This window comes from Mercenaria mercenaria, chromosome 17 (genome assembly GCF_021730395.1).
Source record: "Mercenaria mercenaria strain notata chromosome 17, MADL_Memer_1, whole genome shotgun sequence".
NCBI lineage: Eukaryota > Metazoa > Mollusca > Bivalvia > Venerida > Veneridae > Mercenaria > Mercenaria mercenaria.
In genome coordinates, this window is record NC_069377.1 from 69,277,333 (window position 1) to 69,300,023 (window position 22,691).

A 22,691-nucleotide genomic window follows, 5' to 3' on the forward strand; every position below is an offset into this window, starting at 1 on the left:
CAGACAAAATTAAAAAGCAGGCACCATATCCAAGGGGTGATTAAACAATACCCAAAGCTATGAAAGCGGGAGTATTGGAACCACACAGGCCGAAATGTTCATGCTGAGAAACTAAACAGTACCAGTAACACGACATAAAAGTCGTGCTGAACGATCTGAGAAGATCGAAATATAACAGCCCTCATTTTGTTGGCTTCTATAGAACATGAGTGTTGACAGCTTTTATTGTTGAAAATTTGGGTTTAACGTCTTTTTCAACAATTTTTCAGTCATATAAACGAGCGTGTTGAAAAAGTCCTTGTGCAGTTGTCCTACAGACACTAGCATACTTTTGTTGATAACTCTGCAACTGCTCCTGAAAATCAAATAAAATTACATATAATTTATAAAAGGGAAACAATAGGTTTCCTAATTCCATTACATATACCACTTGAAGTTAATTTATCACAATAGTTTCGGAGGACATAGTATTACGCGGAATGTATCAATTATAACACAGGGCTAGGGTGCCTTATCAAAGGTGATCCTGGAAGTACTGGCCTGAGAGCTTTAGCCTAGAGCAATTATCTATTGGTCTAGTATGCCAATATCGCCTTAAAATGCTTAAGGTACACCAGCGCCATTTTATAACCTTTTTATTGCATATGTTACACTCTAATGTATGAAATAATTTTATTGTGTTCATCAGTCTTTTGAAGGTTTATGTAATACACAAGAACATTTGGTATAAATGTATGCATTCTAGGGCCACAGTTTCTTGTGTTGACCTTATTTAACCACACTTACAGGTGAGTTTGTCAAACTATGTTAATTTTCCAAGTTACCTTTTAGACATCCACATAAACTTCAGCATTAACTACTAGAAGATGCTTTCGTAGAAAAGCACAAGTCTTCCCCCATGCATAGTCATATAGGCAAGAAGTCAATAAGGGACAGGAGCGTTAGTCAACAGACACTGATGGTTGGCTGCAAAAGGGATCATCTGCTTGGCATGTCAAGTCATCCCACCAAGTTTCAACATTCTGGGCTAAGTGGTTTCTCAAGTTATGAATTGGAAATGGTTTTCCATGTTCAGGCCCCTATGACCTTGTCCTTTGATCAATTAAACCAAAAATCAACAGGGGTCATCTACTTCGCATGTCCAGTCATCCTATTAAATTTAAACATTCTGGGTCAAGTGGTTCTCAAGTTGTTAACTAGGTGAACAATTTTTCTGTGGCAGAATGCAGACAAGTAAGACTTTTGATAATGCTTTTTTCAAAATTACCTCTTGGGTTTCCTTTACCCGGAACTGGATGTATGTCATTTGTCTGACCTACTGATGTATGCTCACTTGACACAATGGTTGATGACTGAAAAATAATTTTTGAAATATATATTTCAAAACTCTGACAGATGATGCAACAACAATCAAATAGAACAAGAGGGCCATGATGACGGCCCTATTTCGCTAACGTGAGTAGAGTTGTTTGCTTTAAGAAATTTCTTAGCTTAAGCTTTAAAACCAAGAAAATCAGACGGGCGGGTCATGCCATGCCTTTTTGTTTCCATTACGTGTGTTAGAGATTCACCTGGAGGGGATTACTTTTATTTACACTGTCCCATGTCTTTGATACATGGTGGGGGTAAGAGTGAGGTTGGGTGCGCATCATAAACCGGTTTAATCTTCCCAGTGGTGTTTTTGCCACTGACCGTTCCAAGGCGGTGCCCCACTGTGTTCCTTTGTTTGTTCGTTTTGTCCTTGTGTGTTGACTTTGTGTGCGCGCGTGTGTGTATGCTTATTGTTCGTCTTGTCCTTATGTGTTGGCTTTGAGTGTGTGTGTTTGTGTTGTTCGTTTTGTCCTGATGTGTAAGCTTTGAGTGTGTGTGTGTGGTGCACGCGTTTGCGTGCTGGGGGTTCGTTTTGAGGAGGCTGCGCTTTTGGTGCGTGGCATTCCCTGTTTGATATTTTTCTTTGTTTCAAGGTAAAAGTTATGCAAAATTACTTTTTAAATCTGTAAAAAAAATATTACAGGTGGTCCAAATCCTTTTGCTGCATCTTAGAAAACAAGAAAGTAGGTCAGTGGGTCACATTGATGGTCACTGAAAATCTGTTTAAAGATCTGCATGCAAAACTGTACATATCCAAATTTAAAAGATGTATCTTAATTAACATTCAAGGTCACTGAAAATTAGTTTTAAGATCGGTGTGCAAAACTGAACATCGTCATCAAAATTTCAACACTGTGTCTTAAAAAAACAAAAAAGTAGGTCAGTAGGTCAAGATTACAGTCAGGTGACCCCTAATTACTTGGGGTCATAAGGTAATTTTAATTTAACAGTCTAGGAAATATAATCAGATAATTTTTGAAGTACTTTTTCCTCTATAACTCATAAAACACTAAGCGACCCTTGGAGCGGGGCCTCTTCACTCAAGGGGAATAATTTGAACAATCTTGTTAGAGAGCAATGCCAGTGAAGTTTCATCAAATTTGGCTTGATGGTTTGGGAGGAGATGTTGTTTAAAGAAAAGTGTGGATGGACGGACAACGGACGGACGGATGCCGGATGGTGAGCGATCACAAAAGCTCATCCGAGCTAACAAGAACTGGTAAAAGGCAGTGCTTTCAACTGTTATCAATCCTTCCACACAATATCTGCTTTCATTGTGTAAGTTTAAAAATGGGCAAACTTTGGTAAACGGTAAGTCAGAGATGTGAAATCTAGTTCTAAATGGTCAATTCAAGGTGGCAAAAACTTATAAATGAAGAGTATGAATGCGTTAAGTACATCAGTTCCTGAGAAACCTGCTTACATGGAAAACTTTCCACAATATTTATACTAATTGAAACCCGGGCGTTGACAAAATGTCAGCTTAAATTATAAAACATGCTCTGCGAGTCATCAGAAGATAACATATTGTAACGATGACCCTTAAAGCAGACTTGATCAAACAGTTTCTTAGAAAACTGGTAACATGAAATTTCTGCAGAATTTTATGTTAAAACTGAACACTGAAAGGGGCATAATAGAATACTAAGGTACAATAAACAAAATGATATGGTGTTTGGGATAATGATAAAGACAAAATTAAAGCCATGAAATTGTTGTTACACATGAGCATATACTAGTATTGTATATAAATTTACCTTCCAATATACCCGGTACTGTAGTCTGTCATATGCAGAATCTCTATCAAAATTCTCCTATGGTTCGGGGAAATGCCTGGAAAAAAATGTTTTAAAGTTACTGTCATTGATGTATGTCATGTGTTTTATTAACATCATCATATCTTGGACACAGATTTCTGTCATTTGAGATGTATACTTCTGTGCATGCACATCAAGTCATATAACACAGTAACACAGGAAATCTATAACTTACAGTATTGACTAATACCAGTAGACATGCGAGTAATTTAGCATACTGCGAATGTGAGTACACAGTGAAATACCGGTACTTTATTTTTTAAATGATTATGATCATGAAAATATTGTAGTAAACCTTCAGTAACTTAACTAGAGCTGCGTGAGAAAAATGCATGTCTCCCACATCTGCCTAATCATCTGAATAGTAGAATATGAGTCAAATATTTGCCAAGACCTCAACTCTGTCTCATGATTGTTTAACAAATGTGCATGAAGAAGATATGATCCAGACAAAGTCTCTAGACGCCATCCGCACGGACACCCACCGGACAGCCCGCAAGCGCGACCTTGACATTAACCCTACATACCTGGTTTTTGTGCGTGTCACTCTGTCTCATGATGGTGACGCCCCTTGCCGGCGGGGGGGGGGGGGGGTAGAAAATGCTGGCTGTATCTCCATGCAGAGGGGTACGACTCCCCCGAAAATGGAGCCACCTGTTTGCCGTGGGTTGCGGCCCGTAAGCCAGAGAGGAGGGTCCTGGATGTTGAGGTGCCCCATGGCATCCCGGGGAGATGATGCGTACTTGTTTGCATGTGCGCATCTTCTTCCCGGGATGTGGGTGCCAATACACATCTTTGGCCTCTTATTCGGTGTAGACGTTCTGGCGGTCGTATTGGCCCGATACGATCAATCGGCTAGTCATGCCAAGCCCTAGGAAATCTCACCTTTACGTTTACATTTTCTATTGCTTATTTCAAACTGCATCTTTATGTGATAATTTTTATATTTTCACAAACACAACTTTGGAACAAAATACGTTACAGAAAACCTGTCTTTACTCTGCTGTATTGTCACATTTTACTGTGCTCAATAAACTTCATATTACGTTCACATAAATGTATTTAACATATAATTTTCATATGTACTTCAATCTATGTTTCCTAGAAGGCGGGTTTGGGCTTAGGGGCCCAATGGGTTTTGGGGAAAGGTAAAAATCCCTTAAAACCCCGTTTTTTGTTTTTCCCTGCATTACAACTGGTGATATAAAACAAGATTGAAAAATCCTGGCCGATTATACCCATTTCAGTATCCCTAAACATGTATGACTGGATTTTCCGGGCTCTGTTTTCATGTTCCCTTTTTGGGAAATCCACGGGCGTGGGGGTTTTGCGAGGGGAACGAATTTTTTAAAAACTTTTAAAAATAGGGGAAAAACCCAAAATTAAAAAACGCCCGGCATACCAAAAACAGATTCTGACGGCAGGGGAAGGTGAAAAAATCCTAAACCGACCATACACTTCCCCCATGGTTTTTCCCATTCCCCCTTTTTTATTCCAGTCAACAGCCCGAAATTTTTAAAAAAGTCAACCCTTTTCGCCATTTTTTTTGAAAAAAAAAACCAAAAGGATTGGGGTTGGTTAACCGAAAAATTAAAAAAAAACTGCAAACGGTTAAATTCGTTTGGGTTGAAGTTTGGGGGGAAAACCCTCACATTCCAAATTTTTCCCTTTCCTTAACTTCTTTTTTTAAACCGGCCATTTTAAGTGGAAATTCACACCGTACTTTGAACCCCTTTAAGGGGGGTCATTCTTTGTCCTGACCTTTGGGGGGGGTTTGGGGGAACGGGGGAATTGTCCCAAAGGCCCAACGTGTCACTGTGCTGGGGACGTATAAAAAATAACCCGATTAGGAAAAAAGAAAATTCAACCCCAAAATTCAAAATTATTTTTAAACATTTGGCACCCCTTTTTTTCCCTTTTTTGGGCCCGAAAAAAAAGTTGGGATACCTATTCCCAAAAGTTAAAAACTTAAATTCCTAATCCTTTCAATCTTTTATTGTTTTTAAGTTTGGGCACAATGAAAAAAAAAAACTGAAAAGGCGTTTTTCCCCTTGCCCAAAATGGGGGGAAACAGGAATGGAAATTCTCAGGGCCACGAAACATTTTGTGTCGCCCAAATTTGCGTTGTGTAAAATGCAAGACCCACATTCAAAAAAAGCCCGTTTTGCAAGACAGGGAAAAAAAAAAAAAAGGGAGGTTCTTCATGTAAAAATTCACACAGAAATTGGTTTACCAGGGGCAAGAAAAATTTTGCCAATGCCAAATTTACATCTCCCCAAAAAAACTCGCACAAACTTATTCACCCAAAAAACCTTAAACGGTCTCAAGCAAATCAAAAAAAGTGCTTTGATGCCTGAAATAAACAGTTTTTCATTAAATTTGCCCCCAACTAAAACTTCTGTACCAAATAAAAAAGCCAAAAAGTACCAGCAAAACCTTCAGGGGGCTTTAAAAATTAAAGGGCAGCCAAAAAAAAACCCCCTGCCCCCCAAAAACCCAAAAATTTTCCCTAAGTATTAGGTTACGCCGTGTCAAAAATAAATGGTTTCATAAACCCACTAATCAACGAAGGGGGGGAGGTAAAACCCAACAAAAAAAAACTTGATTTGGGAGAACTGAGGGGTTTTGGAAAAGGGGATCAAATGATCCCTTTAAAAACCCCCTTTGGGTTTTCCCTAAATTTTTTGGGAACCCGGTTTAACAGGGGGGGATGATAAAACTATGACATGAAACAATCAAAGTAACATGCTGAGACTTTTTCTAGACTTTGTTAAGATATAGTTCCAGACAACATTTTCAGCTACAGAATCATCTTATCCTATCTGCTGCAGGAACTGTCCAGGAATACTGAATTTTTGATGATATACAGTGAATCACTATGATATGGAACTTTACTACAATGCACCTTTAACGTTACATGTAATACAATGTGTTAGTATTATAGGTTTTAATGGGATAGCCCTGTACTCCAGTCTTACCCTTGCTCCAGTCATGCCAAGCTTCAATATAAGAATACGTTCATAAAATTTCACACAAATACTCTACATTGATCCCTGATTGTTTCAACTTCTTTAACAAGTGCTGTCCGAGGACAGCAACACTCAACTATTCAACAACCTTGTCATTAAAAAGGCTACCTGAATGAACAATTAAGCCAAAACAGGGGCATAATCTTTAAAACATGCAAAATAGAGTTATGGAACCTGACCAATGTGTGTCAGATCATCACAGTGGACAAGTGTGTGAAGTTTCAATCCGTTTCCATTAGTGAGTAGTATCTTAGATATAAAAAACTTAACCAAAATTTGCTAAGTCGATAAAGGGGCATAATCTTGTGAAAAAGCGAAATGGGACATGTGCAGTACATGTCATATCATCACAATGGACAAGTTTGTAAATTTCCAATCAATTCTAACTTATGGGTACTAATATATAAGCTTAACTAATAAAACTTAACCAAATCTGGATGCTGATGCAAACAGTTTTAACGGGCAATTAAGTGCAACAGCTCTATCTATCCTTCACATAGTCAAGCTAAAGAATGGTAGCTGCTCTCTAATGGATATGGTGAAGCCATGCAACCAGTTGCAGGTCACATTACTGTTGGGGTCAAAACTGCACCACCTCACATAACTTCAGACTCTACGGTTACAAAACTGAATTTGAAGATCAGTCTCAGAATCCTGTCCTGGCTTGCCATTGGCCAGTTTAAACTGTAAGCTCATAAATAACCAATCAAATGCAGGAGAACAAAATGGTCACCAAACTAAGTTTTGTATCCTTGGACTAAATAAGGATTTATCCAACCAGCTAACTTGGAGGTGAATTAAGTAAGTTTACAGATTTCTTCACAATGGAGCTAAATAATTATCAAACAGAGCATGGCATTCAGTTCCATGTGAAACTTAACAGACTGAGAATTCTAAGTAGAAATATTACATGGACTGAAGTGCAGCTGAAGTCCATATTGTTTTTGTTTAATGTAATTTCTATATATCATACACGTATTTCACAGCACTTTCACCAAATTGTTATCACAGACAACATTAAAATGTAATTTGAAGTATCACTGAAAATCTTTTTCTTGAAGTTAAGATGCTTCAATTTCATTTCTGATATGATATAACTGGGATCATACACTGTAGTCATTAAATATAATCAAACTTTTCCAGGCAAAAGGTGTACCAGACGTCACTGACTAGATACTCTTCAGCTATGGAGGAAAAAAAGATAATAATAAGTCATTGTATAAAAATCAAATACTTCTAGAAAAAACCCATCATCCACATTTAAGCCATTATATCCACGTAAATAAATAAATTATAGAGGCCCTACCAGGTGTAATTGGGTCCTCAAATTCCTCCACATCCTCTACTTTTTCTTCTTCCTCCTCCTTGGCCTCCTCCTCTGGTGGGGCCTCACCCTTCATCTGACGCAACATTGCCATCAGATCCTGAAGTCAGATAGTATTTTGTTTACACTTCATCTACCTTATTCTGAGTACCTGATTTTCTTAAAACTTGACACTTATATTAGAAATTAATCAAGATATTTTTAACTTGATACCAGCAATGTTATCAATTTTCTATTTTTTTTCAAAAGTTGTAACAAAATGCTTCAAGTAAGAACATTTTTATAAAATTTAGTCTGTTTCTAAATTTTGCAAAATAGGAATATGCTTATGGTATCACTTTATAGTTCCTATCATTTCTTACTTTGCTTCAGTAAAACAAAGCCAACTCAATGATATATCAAAGTATTTTTAACTGAGGCAACAAATCATTGTAACAGGACACCACTGATATTACAGTAACTCACGGATTGTTACACACAGCAAATATCATTATCTTAGTACAGCAAATCAGCTGGGCCTGTGTTTGTCTGGAATTTAGACTAGACTGCCAAAATGTTAAATTTTCAATTTTCAACATTCTATGAATAATTTTTCAATATGTAATACTTAAAATTATGAAAAGACTTCAGCTTTTTTCACAAAACTTGGCAAAGATATATAATAACAGAAAGACCTTCAAAGTTTCAGTGGAATGTAAACTGTGGAAGCATAAAAAAACTGGAGTTCTTACACATTGGTTGTTTGAGTCTAAATTTTAGACTGTAACACTCAACTGAATTTGTGACATTACGTTTTGGAGGTTTACATTGTGACTTTAAGGAGAAGATTCAGAACAAAGCATCTGAACACTTAGCTTTATCTTTTACTGAATTATTCATAGAAAAAAAATCTTATTCAAAATTAATGAACTGTCTTGTTTTCACACACAATATATACAGCAAATTCTATAGTCATAGAACTGACTACCCTAAGACAATGCTGTTTAATCAACATGGTTTTATTTATTTCATTTTTCTTCAAATGCAAAAATTAAAGCTAAATCAGTCAATAGAATCAAACAATATCACAGATGCAGACTCACTGGACATTTCAAATGAACAAGCCGATACAAAAGATCATGCATAAAGTTTGTAGCAGGACTTCTTGAAAATTGTTCCATGTGTTATAATGATATTCTGTTTCTCTTCTAAACATGTCAAAATTATCACACTCCTTCACATATTCATACCAGTAAACATTTGAAATGCAGTTCATTTTATTAAAGACAGCTAAATCCCCCGCCACTGTTATGGATAGTGAAAGGGTAAACCTCTGACCTTGACCTTGAACTTACATGACTGACTCATGAATTCTGTACATCATCTTGAAGAGGTGATCATTTGACCAAAGTTTCATGAAAATCCTTCAAGGGGTTTAGGAGATACAGAGCTCAAACCTTTGACCTTGAGTTGTGACCTTGACCTTGTGTTGATATAGCTGAATCATCAGTTCTTGACGAGGTGATCATTTGACCCAAGTTAAAAGAAAATCCTTCAAGGGGTTTAGGAGATACAGAGTGGACACAAAATGGAAGGCTCAAACTTTTGTGACCTTGACCTTGACCTTGAGCTGGCATGGCTGACTCAAGAGTTCTGCACATCATCTTGATGAGGTGATCATTTGATCTAGGTTTCATATGAATCCTTCAAGGGGATTAGGAGATACAGAGCAGACACAAAATGGAAGGCTCAAACCTTTGACCCTGAGTTTTGACCTTGACCTTGAGCCGAAATGGGTGACTCATGAGTTCTGCACATAGTCTTGACGAGGTGATCATTTGACACAAGTTTCATGAAAATCCTTCAAGGGGTTTAGGAGATACAGAGTGGACACAAAATGGAAGGCTCAAACTTTTGTGACCTTGACCTTGACCTTGAGCTGGCATGGCTGACTCAAGAGTTCTGCACATCATCTTGATGAGGTGATCATTTGACCTAGGTTTCATATGAATCCTTCAAGGGGATTAGGAGATACAGCGCAGACACAAAATGGAAGGCTCAAACCTTTAACCCTAAGTTGTGACCTTGACCTTGAGCCAGCATGGCTGACTCATAAGTTCTGCACATAATCTTGATGAGGTGATCATTTGACTAAAGTTTTATAAAATTCCTTCAAGGGGTTTAGGAGATACAGAGCGGACACGAAATGGAAGGCTAAAACCTTTGACCTTGAGTTGTGACCATGACCTTGAGCTGACATGGCTGACTCATGAATTCAGCAAATAGTCTTGACCAGGTGATCATTTGACCCAAGTTTCATGAAAATCCTTCAAGGGGTTTAGGAGATATGAAGCGGACACTACAGTGTTACAGAAGGACAGAAGGACGGACAGAGACCATTCCTATAACCCCCCACTACTCGTGGTGGGGGATTAAAAAAGGAGTCAATCCTGAACACCTACCAATTTCTTAGTTAAATGTGAAGGCAGTTAACTGAGTTGGACTTTCAAAAAATAGGAAATAGCAGAACAATATAAAAATATTGCAAATCTGTTTAAAAAAAAAATTATATGGTCAAACTTTGTGCATTAACTTTAGTATCACCCTATATAATATTACCTAGTCTAGTACATAATTTGCAACATTTATTTTCAAGGCAAATGTCTGTTTTTATGCAGATTACAGCATGCATGTGCATTCATGCAGTATATAAATGCAGCAGTACAAGAGTTTCAAAACTTGTCAGTTTCAAAAATGCTGCAGTACAAAAACAGCATGATCAGTGTTTCAAATGTGAAAAAAAAATTGCACAAAAGAATATTTCCTATGAAAAAAAATATTGCTGTGGTTTGCATCACACTAAAAATCTGTATCAGCAAAATTTATTCATCATCTAATGGAAGTAATTATTCGATCTTTCTATTTAGCCTCAGCTTATTGTCAAACATGCAATATTATTAGTGCCTGTTTGTCATGTTAGACATCAGCAAAACAGCAAACATTATTTGTGTAACTAAAATTATCAATATATACAAAAGAAAACAAGTGATAACAAATCTTTTAATGAAAGCATCAAACATTTTATAATACACATTATATTAGGTAAAACAGCACATTCCAAAACACTGGAATATATTAGATTATAAAAAGAACATATTTTAACTAAAACTAGCATTTTGTATACCATACCCCTTTGTCTTCCTGTAAGAAAACACATGGTAATATCATTACAAAGTTAAGACGAAAGTATATTTATCTGAAAGTTTATTAAAATGTGAGAATATCTCCTGTTTTTAAAGGATCAATGTCTGACATGTGTTAGGGGCAAATCCGATTCTTGTTTTGATCTTAGAACTTCAAAATCTTTTAAATTCTACTTCTAGAAAAGATTTACTGGAGCCTCATAGATACAATGTATATCTGGCCATTTGAACTGTTCATCACTGGTATGTATTCAAGAGTATTATTTGTTATTGTATGACTTATGTAAATCACAAGTCCGTAGTTTGTACTTTTGACCGATCTATAGATAATCTCTAAACTTTACTGAGCTAAAATAAAAACTTTAAGAAAAAAAGAAAAGAAAGTTTATATCTAATGTCATGTTATAATGATCTTACTGCATGTCTTGCCAATCAATAATCAAAACATTGGACCTTGAGCAATGGTTCTGACCACTGACCAGCAAGGCATCCAATAAGGATTTATATGCAATCCAATCATACTCTATTGCCATTTTAGTATGAAATAACTTGTTGACTTATCCTTATTTCGTTTAGACATTCCTGAATTTTGTAAATATAACCAGTAATCATAACATGTGCCATAGCTGATTATTCTCATACCCAATAATCATCTTATCTTTGCAAGAAAGGCCAATTAACACCATGTCTAATGGTTTTTAACCTTTGCAAGAAAGGCCAATTACCACTGTATCAACTGTTTCGTATACTTTGCAAGAAAGGCCAATTACCACTGTAGCAAATGGTTTGTAACCTTTGCCAGAAAGGCCAATTACCACTTTACCAATGCCAGAAAGGTCAATTACCACTGTAGCAAATGATTTGTAATCTTTGCCAGAAAGGCCAATTATAACTGTAGCAAATGGTTTGTAACCTTTGCCAGAAAGGTCAGTTACTACAAAAGCCAATTATCACTGTATCGAATGGTTTGTAACCTTTGCCAGAAAGGCCAATTACCAGAAAGGCTAATTACCACTGTATCAAATGGTCTGTAACCTATGCCAGAACCTTTGCCAAAAAGGCCAGTTACCACTGTATCAAATGGTTTGTAACCTTTGCCAGAAAGGCCACTTACCACTTTACCAACTGGTTTGTAACCTTTGCCAGAAAGGCCAATTACCATTGTATCAAATGGTTTGTAACCTTTGCCAGAAAGGCCAGTTACCACTGTATCAACTGGTTTGCAACCTTTGCCAGAAAGGCCAATTACCACTGTATCAACTAATTTTGAAACATACCATAAAACCTTTGTCTAAAATGTCTCCAGGTTTATACTGAACTGTGGCACCCATTTCTAAATTTTAGGTTTAGAAACCTTGAACCTGTAATTTTTTAATTTGAGTTTTTATCATATCTGATACAGTATGATAAGGCTATGAAAATCATATGCAAAGGATAACTGAACCCAACTGAAAAATGAAAAGTGACATATACAATCTAGCACAGATGGCATACACACCAACTTTCATGTGAATCACAACAGATGTAGGAAGGGTGAAAGAAAGACAGGTGGCAGAAACAGAAAGATTCTGACCTTATCATACTAAAAATCACCTTCAATATCAAACAATGCCAAAAACCACACCTAAACTAGAATGTGTCTGTAGGACACAGAGTGTGCCCCCACTGGTACATTAGTCACAAATAAGGGGAAATAATTCAACTGTTTGCAGTCTTAATGGGGTATAGCCTCAAAAAAAAATTATGAAAAGGATTCATTATTCCATACCATATACTTTTTGAGCTATGAGCATCACAAACAAAAAATCCACTATTTTGGCTATTTCAAGGGCCATAACTGTAATAAATACTAAGATTCACAAGAAGAATGCCAAGTCACATTATGATAAAGACTCAAGCAAGGTTTCATGAATTTACATTAAATACTTTTTGAGTTAGGCACATAATTAGGTGAAAATGTGCTTTTTTTTACTTTTCATGGGCCATAACTTTAAAAATAGGGGGAGGAACACAAAAACTAGACTTACATATACATGTTATCTCTTTCCCGTCAAACTTAGAATTTGTCATAAAATCTTGCCATGGCAGGCATTTATGAAATGTGAGAGGACCATAATGTCTTGAAAAAAAATCTTTTATTAGGTTTTGAAATTTTGATGACCAGAAAAGAAATTTGAATGCCAAAGGAAAATTACTGGTCACTTAATCAAATAATTATATATGACTTATATTCATTTTTTTACTAAGAACTGGTTAAAATTCAAAAGTCTATATCAGTGAACAGTAATTTGAAAGAGAAATCATCCAATGCTAATTTTTAAAATATGAATCTGAATATGCAAAATATAACCCTTAGAGAAATAAAAGATTTTGATGAGAGACTTTGTTAAATTCAAAATACCTTAATCTAAAGTCAACAACTTTTCTACAAGGTATGGAGTTACCAACATTCCTTTTTTCCTTTGCAAATTGTAAGTGTTATGTCTTGAGAAAGTATACCATATTTACTGGACCATAAGATAGACCACTTACAAGACAGTCAAATTTTGCTAATTAGCAATAATACTAATACAATGAGAATAGAAATTGTCAAGTTGGTAAACTGAGAGTGGTCAACACAATAAACTAGAAAGGTCAAGCTGGTAATGGTGAGGCAAGTGAACTAAACAACACCTTCATTCTATATCAATTCCTACTTTATATTCTTTATCCTGCAAAAATAAATTTAAACATAAAACTAATCATATGTTGAGTAGAAAGCATCAAATCCTACACACTGAAAATCATCTCCACATTTTAATGACATATACTTCAGCTGAGAAAAAAAGGAATTCAGTAACAGAAGCCTCCCCTGCTCACTTCCAAGCCCTCTGTTATTCCTTCTGGACCCTCTTCCAACTTTACCCATTGCTATACCCTCTGTTACCATCTTTCAGGAATTCTGCTACTCCCTTGCAGACCCTCTGCTACCCACTTCTATACCCTCTGCTGTCCTGCCAGACCTGTAACCACTCCCATACCCTCTACTATCCTTTTCCAGACCCTCTACTCCCCTCTTTCAGGCCTCTGCTAACTCCCTTGCAGACCCTCTGCTACCTCCTTCTATACCCCTTGCTGTCCTGCCAGACCTGCACCCGCTCCCATACTCGCTACTACCCTTTTCCAGACCCTCTACTCCCCTCTTTTAGACCTCTGCTAACTCCCTTGCAGACCCTCAGCTACCTCCTTCTATACCCCCTGCTGTCCTGCCAGACCTGCACCCACTCCCATACTCTCTACTATCCTTTTCCAGACCCTCTACTCCCCTCTTTCAGACCTCTGCTAACTCCCTTGCAGACCCTCTGCTACCTCCTTCTATACCCCCTGCTGTCCTGCCAGACCTGCACCTGCTCCCATACTCTCTACTACCCTTTTCCAGACCCTCTACTCCCCTCTTTTAGACCTCTGCTAACTCCCTTGCAGACCCTCTGCTACCTCCTTCTATACCCCCTGCTGTCCTGCCAGACCTGCACCCATTCCCATACTCTCTACTACGCTTTTCCAGGCCCTTTACTCCCCTCTTTCAGACCTCTGCTAACTCCCTTGCAGACCCTCTGCTACCTCCTTCTATACCCTCTGCTGTCCTGCCAGACCTGCATCCACTCCCATACCCTCTGCTACCCCACACTTTTTGCTACTCATTTCCAGACCCTATGCTACCCCCTCCAGAACCTCTGAAAAGCCCTTCAGATCATCTGCTACCAGTTTCAAGACCTCTGCTTCACCATTCAGTCTTTAAAGTTGGGTGGAAAAAAAAACACACAAAAACAAATGAAGAAAGGCTGAGGGTATTTTGAAGGTCTCTTTATACTAGCAGTTCATGAGAAGCAGTTGTTTAAAGGTACTGGTATTTCTGTATTTAAGTGGCCCCTAAAAGGTGGCCGAGAGCTCCCAGTTGAACAAATTTGGGAGAGAACCTTACAATAATGCTACAGACTAAGTCTGGTGAACATCTATCAAGCAGTTCATGAGAAGGTGTTTAAAGTTTTTCCATTTTTAGCTCAAGCAGCCCATAAAAGGAGTTGGGTGCCACCGACTGAATAAATCTGGGAGGGGAATTTACAATGATGCTACAAACCAAGTTTGATTAAGATCCATCAAGCAGCTTGCAAGAAGGAGCCCTCCACATAAATTAAAATGTTTTAAGTAGTATTCAAAGAGAAACTGATATATTGTCCAGAAAAGAAAAACAAGCAAGAAAGACACCAGTGAATATAATACAAATGTATCTACTGTGTACAGTAAATTATGATTATTGTATTCTTTTTCACATCAACCAACGTAACTATACCTCTTCCTGTGTCAAAAATAAAATAAAATTACTTTTTAAGCAATTAAATTTGTACATGCAAAAGATTTTTCAGAAAACCTGTTAGAAATATGCATAGATTCAATATCACAGAACGACAGATCTAAACAATGTCATTCTCTTTTTTTGATTATGTTTATAACAAATGTTTGAGTTTCCTAATCAGAACTAAATGTCATTAAAATTGTCAAAAAGTTGCATGTTTTTCAGTGCAATCTATTTTAAAGGTAGTCTAGAGCATTTAAGCAACATTGTATGACATTTATATAACATTCTGTATATTCGTTAAGAGATTTATTTAAGGAAGAAGACCATTTACTTAGATTCCTATTAGAAATTGTATGTTTATCAATTTTTGTACAATTTTTGTAATTACACCCCTATAAAATGAAAGTATTAAAAAATCGGCATATTCTAAAGTGTTTAAACTGCATGTAGCTTCTGAAATCATTTATTTTCAATCCATCTTGCCAAGATAGATAAAAGGAGATAACTATAATTTCAGCCTATTTGTTTCATATGAGAATAAACCCTATCTTACCAGAAATCTCAGGGGAGAATAAATATGGGTGACTATCTAAACATAAATCTATACTGTAAACTAATCATTGTTAACTAGGAAGTGAGTTCCCAGAGTTCCCAGCCTCCCAACTACTGGGTCTGAGCTCTACCTGCAGAGCTAACTGGGTGTGTTGTGCTTTAAAGTTATGCTTATGGAAAAAGTAATACCCAAAAGACCAGCAACCAGAGTTCCAGAAAGCTGGGTCTGTATTCATCAATATTTTGAGTGCCTGAAGTCTAGACTTAAGACTTGAAAATGCTTACTTTTTTGTTTTCATCTGTAATAATTATTTACACAAATTGTGATGAAACTTTTCATGAATGAGCCATATATAGCTAAAGACGATTACTATGAGTAAATAAATATTTCATGTTCCAAAGTCTAGTCTTAATTTCTAACTGCAAATATTGATGAATACTGAGTCAGAGATCTCTGTCACCCAGTATGTGGTCCCAGCAATGTCTGCACAACTTTACCTCAGTATCCTCCTTGTTGTCACCCTCCTCCCCTTCTTCCTCTCCCTCTTTTTCTTTCTCTCCCTCTTCATCCTTCTTTTCTTCTTCCTCCTTTGGTTCCTCCTCTATGGCAATTGGCTCTAAAACACAACAGGGTACCAGTCAGCAATTATCATATTATTGCAACAAGAATCACTAACAATTTTGGTGGTATGAGCATTCCTAAAGGATGCTTATTGAAAAATGTACATGACTGCATGAAGAAAAACATCAAGTATAAGATGTTTTATGAGGTTCAGTTGTTATAGCACTGCAAGACTTGAGGAAAGGAGAGAGAGCAGTTCTGTCACCCACCAGAGAACCACCCTTTTAGATAGTTACTTTTAAATGTCTGTAAGCTTGGAGATGATCTTATATTTAAAGGGAGAGAGTTCCAAATTGTTGATCCTAAGTATGCCAAAGACTTTCTGCAAAGTTCAAGTCTTGGTTTTGGAACTGAACATAGTCCTTGTTTGTACGATCTTAATGATCTATTTCTGGTATTCATGAAATTTTTCCATATAATTTGGGAGAAGATTGTTGAGGGATTTATATATGAAAATTGCTTTTTTTATAATCAATCCTATCAGAAAATTTCATTCAATTCAGCAGTAAGAATAAGAAATCACTGGGGGTGTCAAAGTCTTTATCTAGTATTATTCTAGCTGTATGTTTCTGAAATTTCATGTCATTCAGAAGCTCTTTACTGCAATTCCCCAAATGTACAACAGTAGTGAGGAAGAATATATGCATTAAAAATCATTTTTTAACGTGAAGAGAAAGAGAATATTTTAATCTCATAAGTAAGTAAAGCAAGGCATTGCATTTATTCAATGTAGCATGTACGTGTTTTCCAACTAAGTGTATGATCACCATGGGCACCTAAAAGCTTTTTCTTTGTAGCATGTACGTGTTTTCCAACTAAGTGTATGATCACCATGGGCACCTAAAAGCTTTTTCTTTGTAGCATGTACGTGTTTTCCAACTAAGTGTATGATCACCATGGGCACCTAAAAGCTTTTCTGTTTTTGATAACTGTATAGTATTATCTTGCAGAGAAAAGTTAACAGCGTATGAAATACGAATTTTGTTACAAATTATGTTTTAGGGTGAAATGAACACAGCTTTTAAATCTTCATCAACATCATTAATAATGAATGACAATACCAGCTAAATATATCTACTCTTCCATTTGATAATATTAGTTTTAGTTTATACTAATTTGTTTTAGCTCGATTTTGGTGAAAGTTTCAAGCTTATTGGAATCACTCTCGAGTCCGCTTCCTGGAAACACCAGAACTGGTGTCATATGAGAAGTCATGGTCATGACCCCAGTAGGGCTAAAACCCTTGACCATTGGATAATATTAAACATAATTATAGGCAATAATAAAAACTGACAAGACAGGTAACAGTAAAGATTAAACTTCCTTAAGGGCAAGATCCACAAAAAGTTTGATAAAACCCTGAACTTTTAGTAATACATAAACTACAAAGAAGTTTATACCTTCCTTTTTCTTCCTCCTTGGGTAGAAAGATTTACAGGTACTAGAGTAATGGTCATACTTTGTGAAGAGAATTCTGATAGCACAGTCTGACAATGTCAATATACGTGGAATCTCAAACTGGAAGCCTTTCTCTGCGAATTCAAAGGACTTAATTCTGAAAAACGTATAAATATAATATTAATTTTATAATCAAACCTGTGTATAAAAAGACCAAAAACTTCAGACAGTCAGCAAGTGGTCTGCCAACAAGCGGACTGCATTTGCAGGCAATTTTTATTCATTGGATGGAAATACACATCCAGTTTAGAAACTGGACATTATACTTGTACTTGTGGTAGTAAGGTGCGGTCTCTAGCAGTGGTAACAGGGTGGGTATGATTTATGCAAACTTCACTAAGATTCAAAGCTGACAAACCATCCATACACTGTAAATAAATGAATGTCACATTCACAATATAAAACTAAAGGTTAAACACTCAAGCAGTGTTTCTCAGGTTTATGGAGTTTCATATTTAAGACATTATAAACTTATTCTTGCAGACATTATAATGAAAAATATTCTACCTTTTTCTTTCTTTTAAATAAGCATACTTGAGTTTATTGTTTTATATGGAATTCCCAGTTACACCTTATTAAAACAGTATTTCAGTTACATGATTACAGTCACTTAACCTAATCTGTTCTTGGATTTTGTACCTGAACTGACTTCAACTGATGATGTTGTTCCCATGCTCTGGATTTAACATTTTGATGAAGGAATTCCGTACTCAGAGCAAACATTTACCTAGTGTAATTTTCGGCAGTGTCTTACTGCCTTCTTCAGCACTGACTGACCGGTTATGGTAGGTCACGTGCCGTAGGAAGTGCCTCCGATCACGTGACCTTCCTACGTCACGTGACCTACCATAACCGGTCAGTCAGTGCTGAAGAAGGCAGTAAGACACTGCCAAAAATTACACTAGGTAAATGTTTGCTCTGAGTATGGAATTTCTTCATCAAAACTGAACTGACTTGTCATCTGCCAGAAACTGATAACTTGTGCACATGAATGCGAGGTAGTCAAATTACCCAGAGACATACTATTTTAAGTTGTGAAGACAATCAAGCATCATGGAGAAAACATGCTGCCTGACTTGAAGTGACTTCAGGGATTGTGACTTACACTCTCCTGACTGGCAGTCTTGAACTCTGCAAATGTAGCTAAGCTGGTGGGCTGTACCCTTTCTAACAAAATTATGAAAAGCTGTCTTTCCAAGCATAAAACTAACATAAATCTTGTGCCCTCTTGCAGTATCTGAAAGGGCAGTATCTGTAAGGGCAATATCTGTACAGGCATTATCTGTAAGGGCAATATCTGTACAGGCATTATCTGTAAGGGCAATATCTGTACAGGCATAATCTGTAAGGGCAGTATCTGTACAGGCATTATCTGTAAGGGCAGTATCTGTACAGGCAGTATATGTAAGGGCATTATCTGTAAGGGCATAATCTGTAAGGGCAGTATCTGTACAGGCATTATCTGTAAGGGCAGTATCTGTAAGGGCAATATCTGTACAGGCATTATCTGTAAGGGCAGTATCTGTACAGGCACTATCTGTAAGGGCATTATCTGTACAGGCAGTATCTTTAAGGGCAATATCTGTAAGGGCAGTATCAGTAAGGCAGTATCTGTTCAGGCAGTATCTGTAATGGCAGTATCTGTACAGGCATTATCTGTAAGGGCAGTACCTGTACAGGCAGTATCTGTAAGGGCAGTATCTGTACAGGCATTATCTGTAAGGGCAGTATCTGTAAGGGCCATATCTGTACAGGCAGTATCTGTAAGGGCAGTATCTGTACAGGCATTATCTGTAAGGGCAGTATCTGTAAGGGCCATATCTGTACAGGCAGTATCTGTAATGGCAGTATCTGTACAGGCATTATCTGTAAGGGCAGTATCTGTACAGGCAGTATCTGTAAGGGCCATATCTGTACAGGCAGTATCTGTAAGGGCATTATCTGTACAGGCAGTATCTGTACAGGCAGTATCTGTAAGGGACGTATCTGTACAGGCAGTATCTGTAAGGGTTGTGTCTGTAAGGGCAGTACCTGTAAGGGCAATATCTGTAAGGGCAGTATCTGTACAGGCAGTATCGTTAAGGGCAGTATCTGTACAGGCAGTATCTGTAAGGGCAGTACCTGTAAGGGCAATATCTGTAAGGGCAGTATCTGTACAGGCAGTATCTGTAAGGGCAGTACCTGTAAGGGCAATATCTGTAAGGGCAGTATCTGTACAGGCAGTATCCTTAAGGGCAGTATCTGTACAGGCAGTATCCTTAAGGGCAGTATCTGTACAGGCAGTATCTGTAAGGGCAGTATCTGTACAGGCAGTGTATCCTTAAGGGCAGTATCTACAGGCAGTATCTGAGGACATACCTTGGGTTTTTACTAAGATTTCCCCAGATGCAAAGACATATGTCTTGATTCCGTTTCGTGTAGTGCAAGTTGAAAGTTTCTGTATCACAGAGATCTGTGGCTTGTTGCAGGAGTTTTACTGTGGCAGCATCCAGCTTGGACTGCATCAAAGTCTGCAGATCCTCACGGGTCTATAGATACAGACAAAGAAAACTAAACAAATAAATTGGCACTTCAATTGCTTATTTACAAACAATATTCCACAATAATGTAATTATTTCTGTTTTATATCAAATACTGTTACATCAGTACAAAAATATGGTCCTGTTATGGTCATTCCTGTAAAGTGTAAATTCTTAACAATAGAAATTTTGCATTCTCTATGAAACTGCAAATAAGAAGGACAAAACAAAACCAAACATATAGTGATAATATTGAAGATAGTTAATGAAAGGAATTAAAAGTAACTTGTCATATAGAAAAAAACTCAGAAAAAAACCAATTTACAGGCATTTTTAATCAGCCAAATTAAAATTGTCAGAGAAAACCGTCACACATTTTTTTCTCTCTTTTTTTAGAAGTAAATAAAATTTCTATTGCAACTTCAGGTAAAATCATACAGCTTCTGATATCTAAAATCTCAGCAAAAACTGTTAGCACACAAAAACTTCTAATAGGCTTAAAACTTGTATGATGATTTGTTCCACATATATAGAAAGAGTAAACAAGAGGGTCATGATGGCCCTAGATTGCTCACTTGAGTTGCACAGCTGTACTGAACAAATTAGCAGAGTGTCACTTGGACAACACTGTTGTGAAATTATTTGCAAATCAGGCCAGCTATTTCTGAGGAGAATATTTTGAAAGTTTTCCATATAGCCATATAGAGAAGCTCCACCCCCTGGCGACCATGTTTTTAAGGGGAAAAAATTTGAAATGAGTTTGGTGGAGGGTGACCTAAGGAACATTGTGGTGAAAGTTTTTTGAAATTTGGCCGGTGGTTCCGCAGGAGGAAATTTCTAAGTTTTCCACAAAACCATAATTGTGAAAACTAGCACCACCCTCTGGCTGCCATGTTTTTAAAAGAAAAATAAATTATCTAAAGGGTTTTCATAGCATGTCATCTAAACAATATTGCTTTGAAGTTATTTTAAAACAGGGCCAGCAGTTTCTGAAAATATTTTTTTTAAAGTTTTTCTTTTGGTTGCCATGGCAACCAGATTTCTGCATAGATGACCTACATTAAAAGGACTCTAAAGATAGATCATCAAAGGAACATTTCTATGAAGTTTGGATGAAATTCACTGGTATGCTAGTTTAGGAGCAGATGTTCTTTAAAGAAAGTGCGGACAATGGATATTCAATGATTCTAAAAGCTCAACATGACTACTACTCACGTCATGCTCATATCCATGTAGACTAGCATTACAGTGTACATCTTTTAATAGGGGAAAGACAAAAAATGAAAATTTAACCCTTTTATCTTTCCAAAACAAGTTCCAATCTTTGAAAATGACTGCATAAAGTCCCTTGCCAGTACATAATTTTATAATTTTCCATATATGTGAAGAACAAATCATACACTATTAAAGCCGTAATGAGCATCAAAGCATATTATAATAAAAGCTGTCAACTCAAAATTCAATCATCATCTTACACTCCTTGCATGCTGGATCATTTTCTTTTTTCCTTTCTATATCATGATAAAACTTTGAATTCTATAACAGTGTTTACTCTGAGTTCAGTATTTTAATAACTAAGATTTTAAATGACTTTTGATGCATAAATTAGCATCTGCACCTTATACTATAGTTATGTTTTGTAAAAATAGTATATTAATCTGTTATATTCCATTTCATAAAATATCATGTGTTACAGTCTTCTAAGGCTAATTGTTACAATTGTAAACCTATGGAGGTAGTTAAAATACAAAGTCTTAATTTTCATTCCTTTTCTTGTCCATCAACAGCATAAAGTTTTCTTTTACTTTACTACATACTTAACGCATATGCTAGATAAAAATGGCGGCTTAAGAACATTGTCTTTGAAAGAATTTAATTAAGTGAGTTGTATTTAATGAAGCATAACTTCCTTACATTAAAGCTAACACACCTTTTTCTTTATTAGCTCACCTGTCACATAGTGACAAGATGAGCTTTTGTGATCACCCTTCGTCCGTCGTCAGTCCGTGCGTCCGTCAACAATTTCTTGTCTGCATGATAGTGGTTTCATTTATGATTTGATTTTAACCAAACTTGCACACAACTTGTATCACCATAAGATCTCGGTTCTTTTCTTGCACTGGCCAGATCCCATTATGGGTTCCAGGGTTATGGCCCCAGAAAGGGCCAAAATTAGCTATTTTGAGCTTGTCTGCACAATAGCAGCTTTATTTATGATTTGATTTTTACCAAACTTGCACACAACTTGTATCACCATAAAATCTTGGTTCCTTTCCGGAACTGGCCAGATTCCATTATGGGTTACAGAGTAATGGCCCCTGAAAGGGAGAAGTTGAGAAATTTAAGGAGAAGAATCGGCATAGCATTCAGTTTCTTGCCTATATATATCCACTTTCTGTGGGTCTAGCTGTAACTTATAAACAGTAATTATTTATGGAAATTGATTCTTGCATTATCATTTTCATGAATTTCTAAATAAAG

General features: G+C 36.8%; 1 protein-coding gene across 1 annotated transcript in view; it reads right to left on the reverse strand.

Annotated features, from left to right (window-relative positions):
• Positions 1 to 320: 320 nt before the first annotated feature.
• The window catches only part of LOC123537166 (dynein axonemal intermediate chain 7-like), a 38,185-nt gene continuing 15,814 nt past the window's right edge, over positions 321 to 22,691 (reverse strand). Inside the window, exons 8-14 of the mRNA XM_053527896.1 lie at positions 21,686 to 21,721; positions 20,050 to 20,219; positions 17,634 to 17,788; positions 16,110 to 16,228; positions 7,524 to 7,641; positions 6,167 to 6,187; positions 321 to 355 (exon numbers count right to left, since the gene is read on the reverse strand). Coding sequence (XP_053383871.1) covers positions 321 to 355; positions 6,167 to 6,187; positions 7,524 to 7,641; positions 16,110 to 16,228; positions 17,634 to 17,788; positions 20,050 to 20,219; positions 21,686 to 21,721 — 654 coding nt within the window. The remainder of the gene's footprint in view (positions 356 to 6,166; positions 6,188 to 7,523; positions 7,642 to 16,109; positions 16,229 to 17,633; positions 17,789 to 20,049; positions 20,220 to 21,685; positions 21,722 to 22,691) is intronic.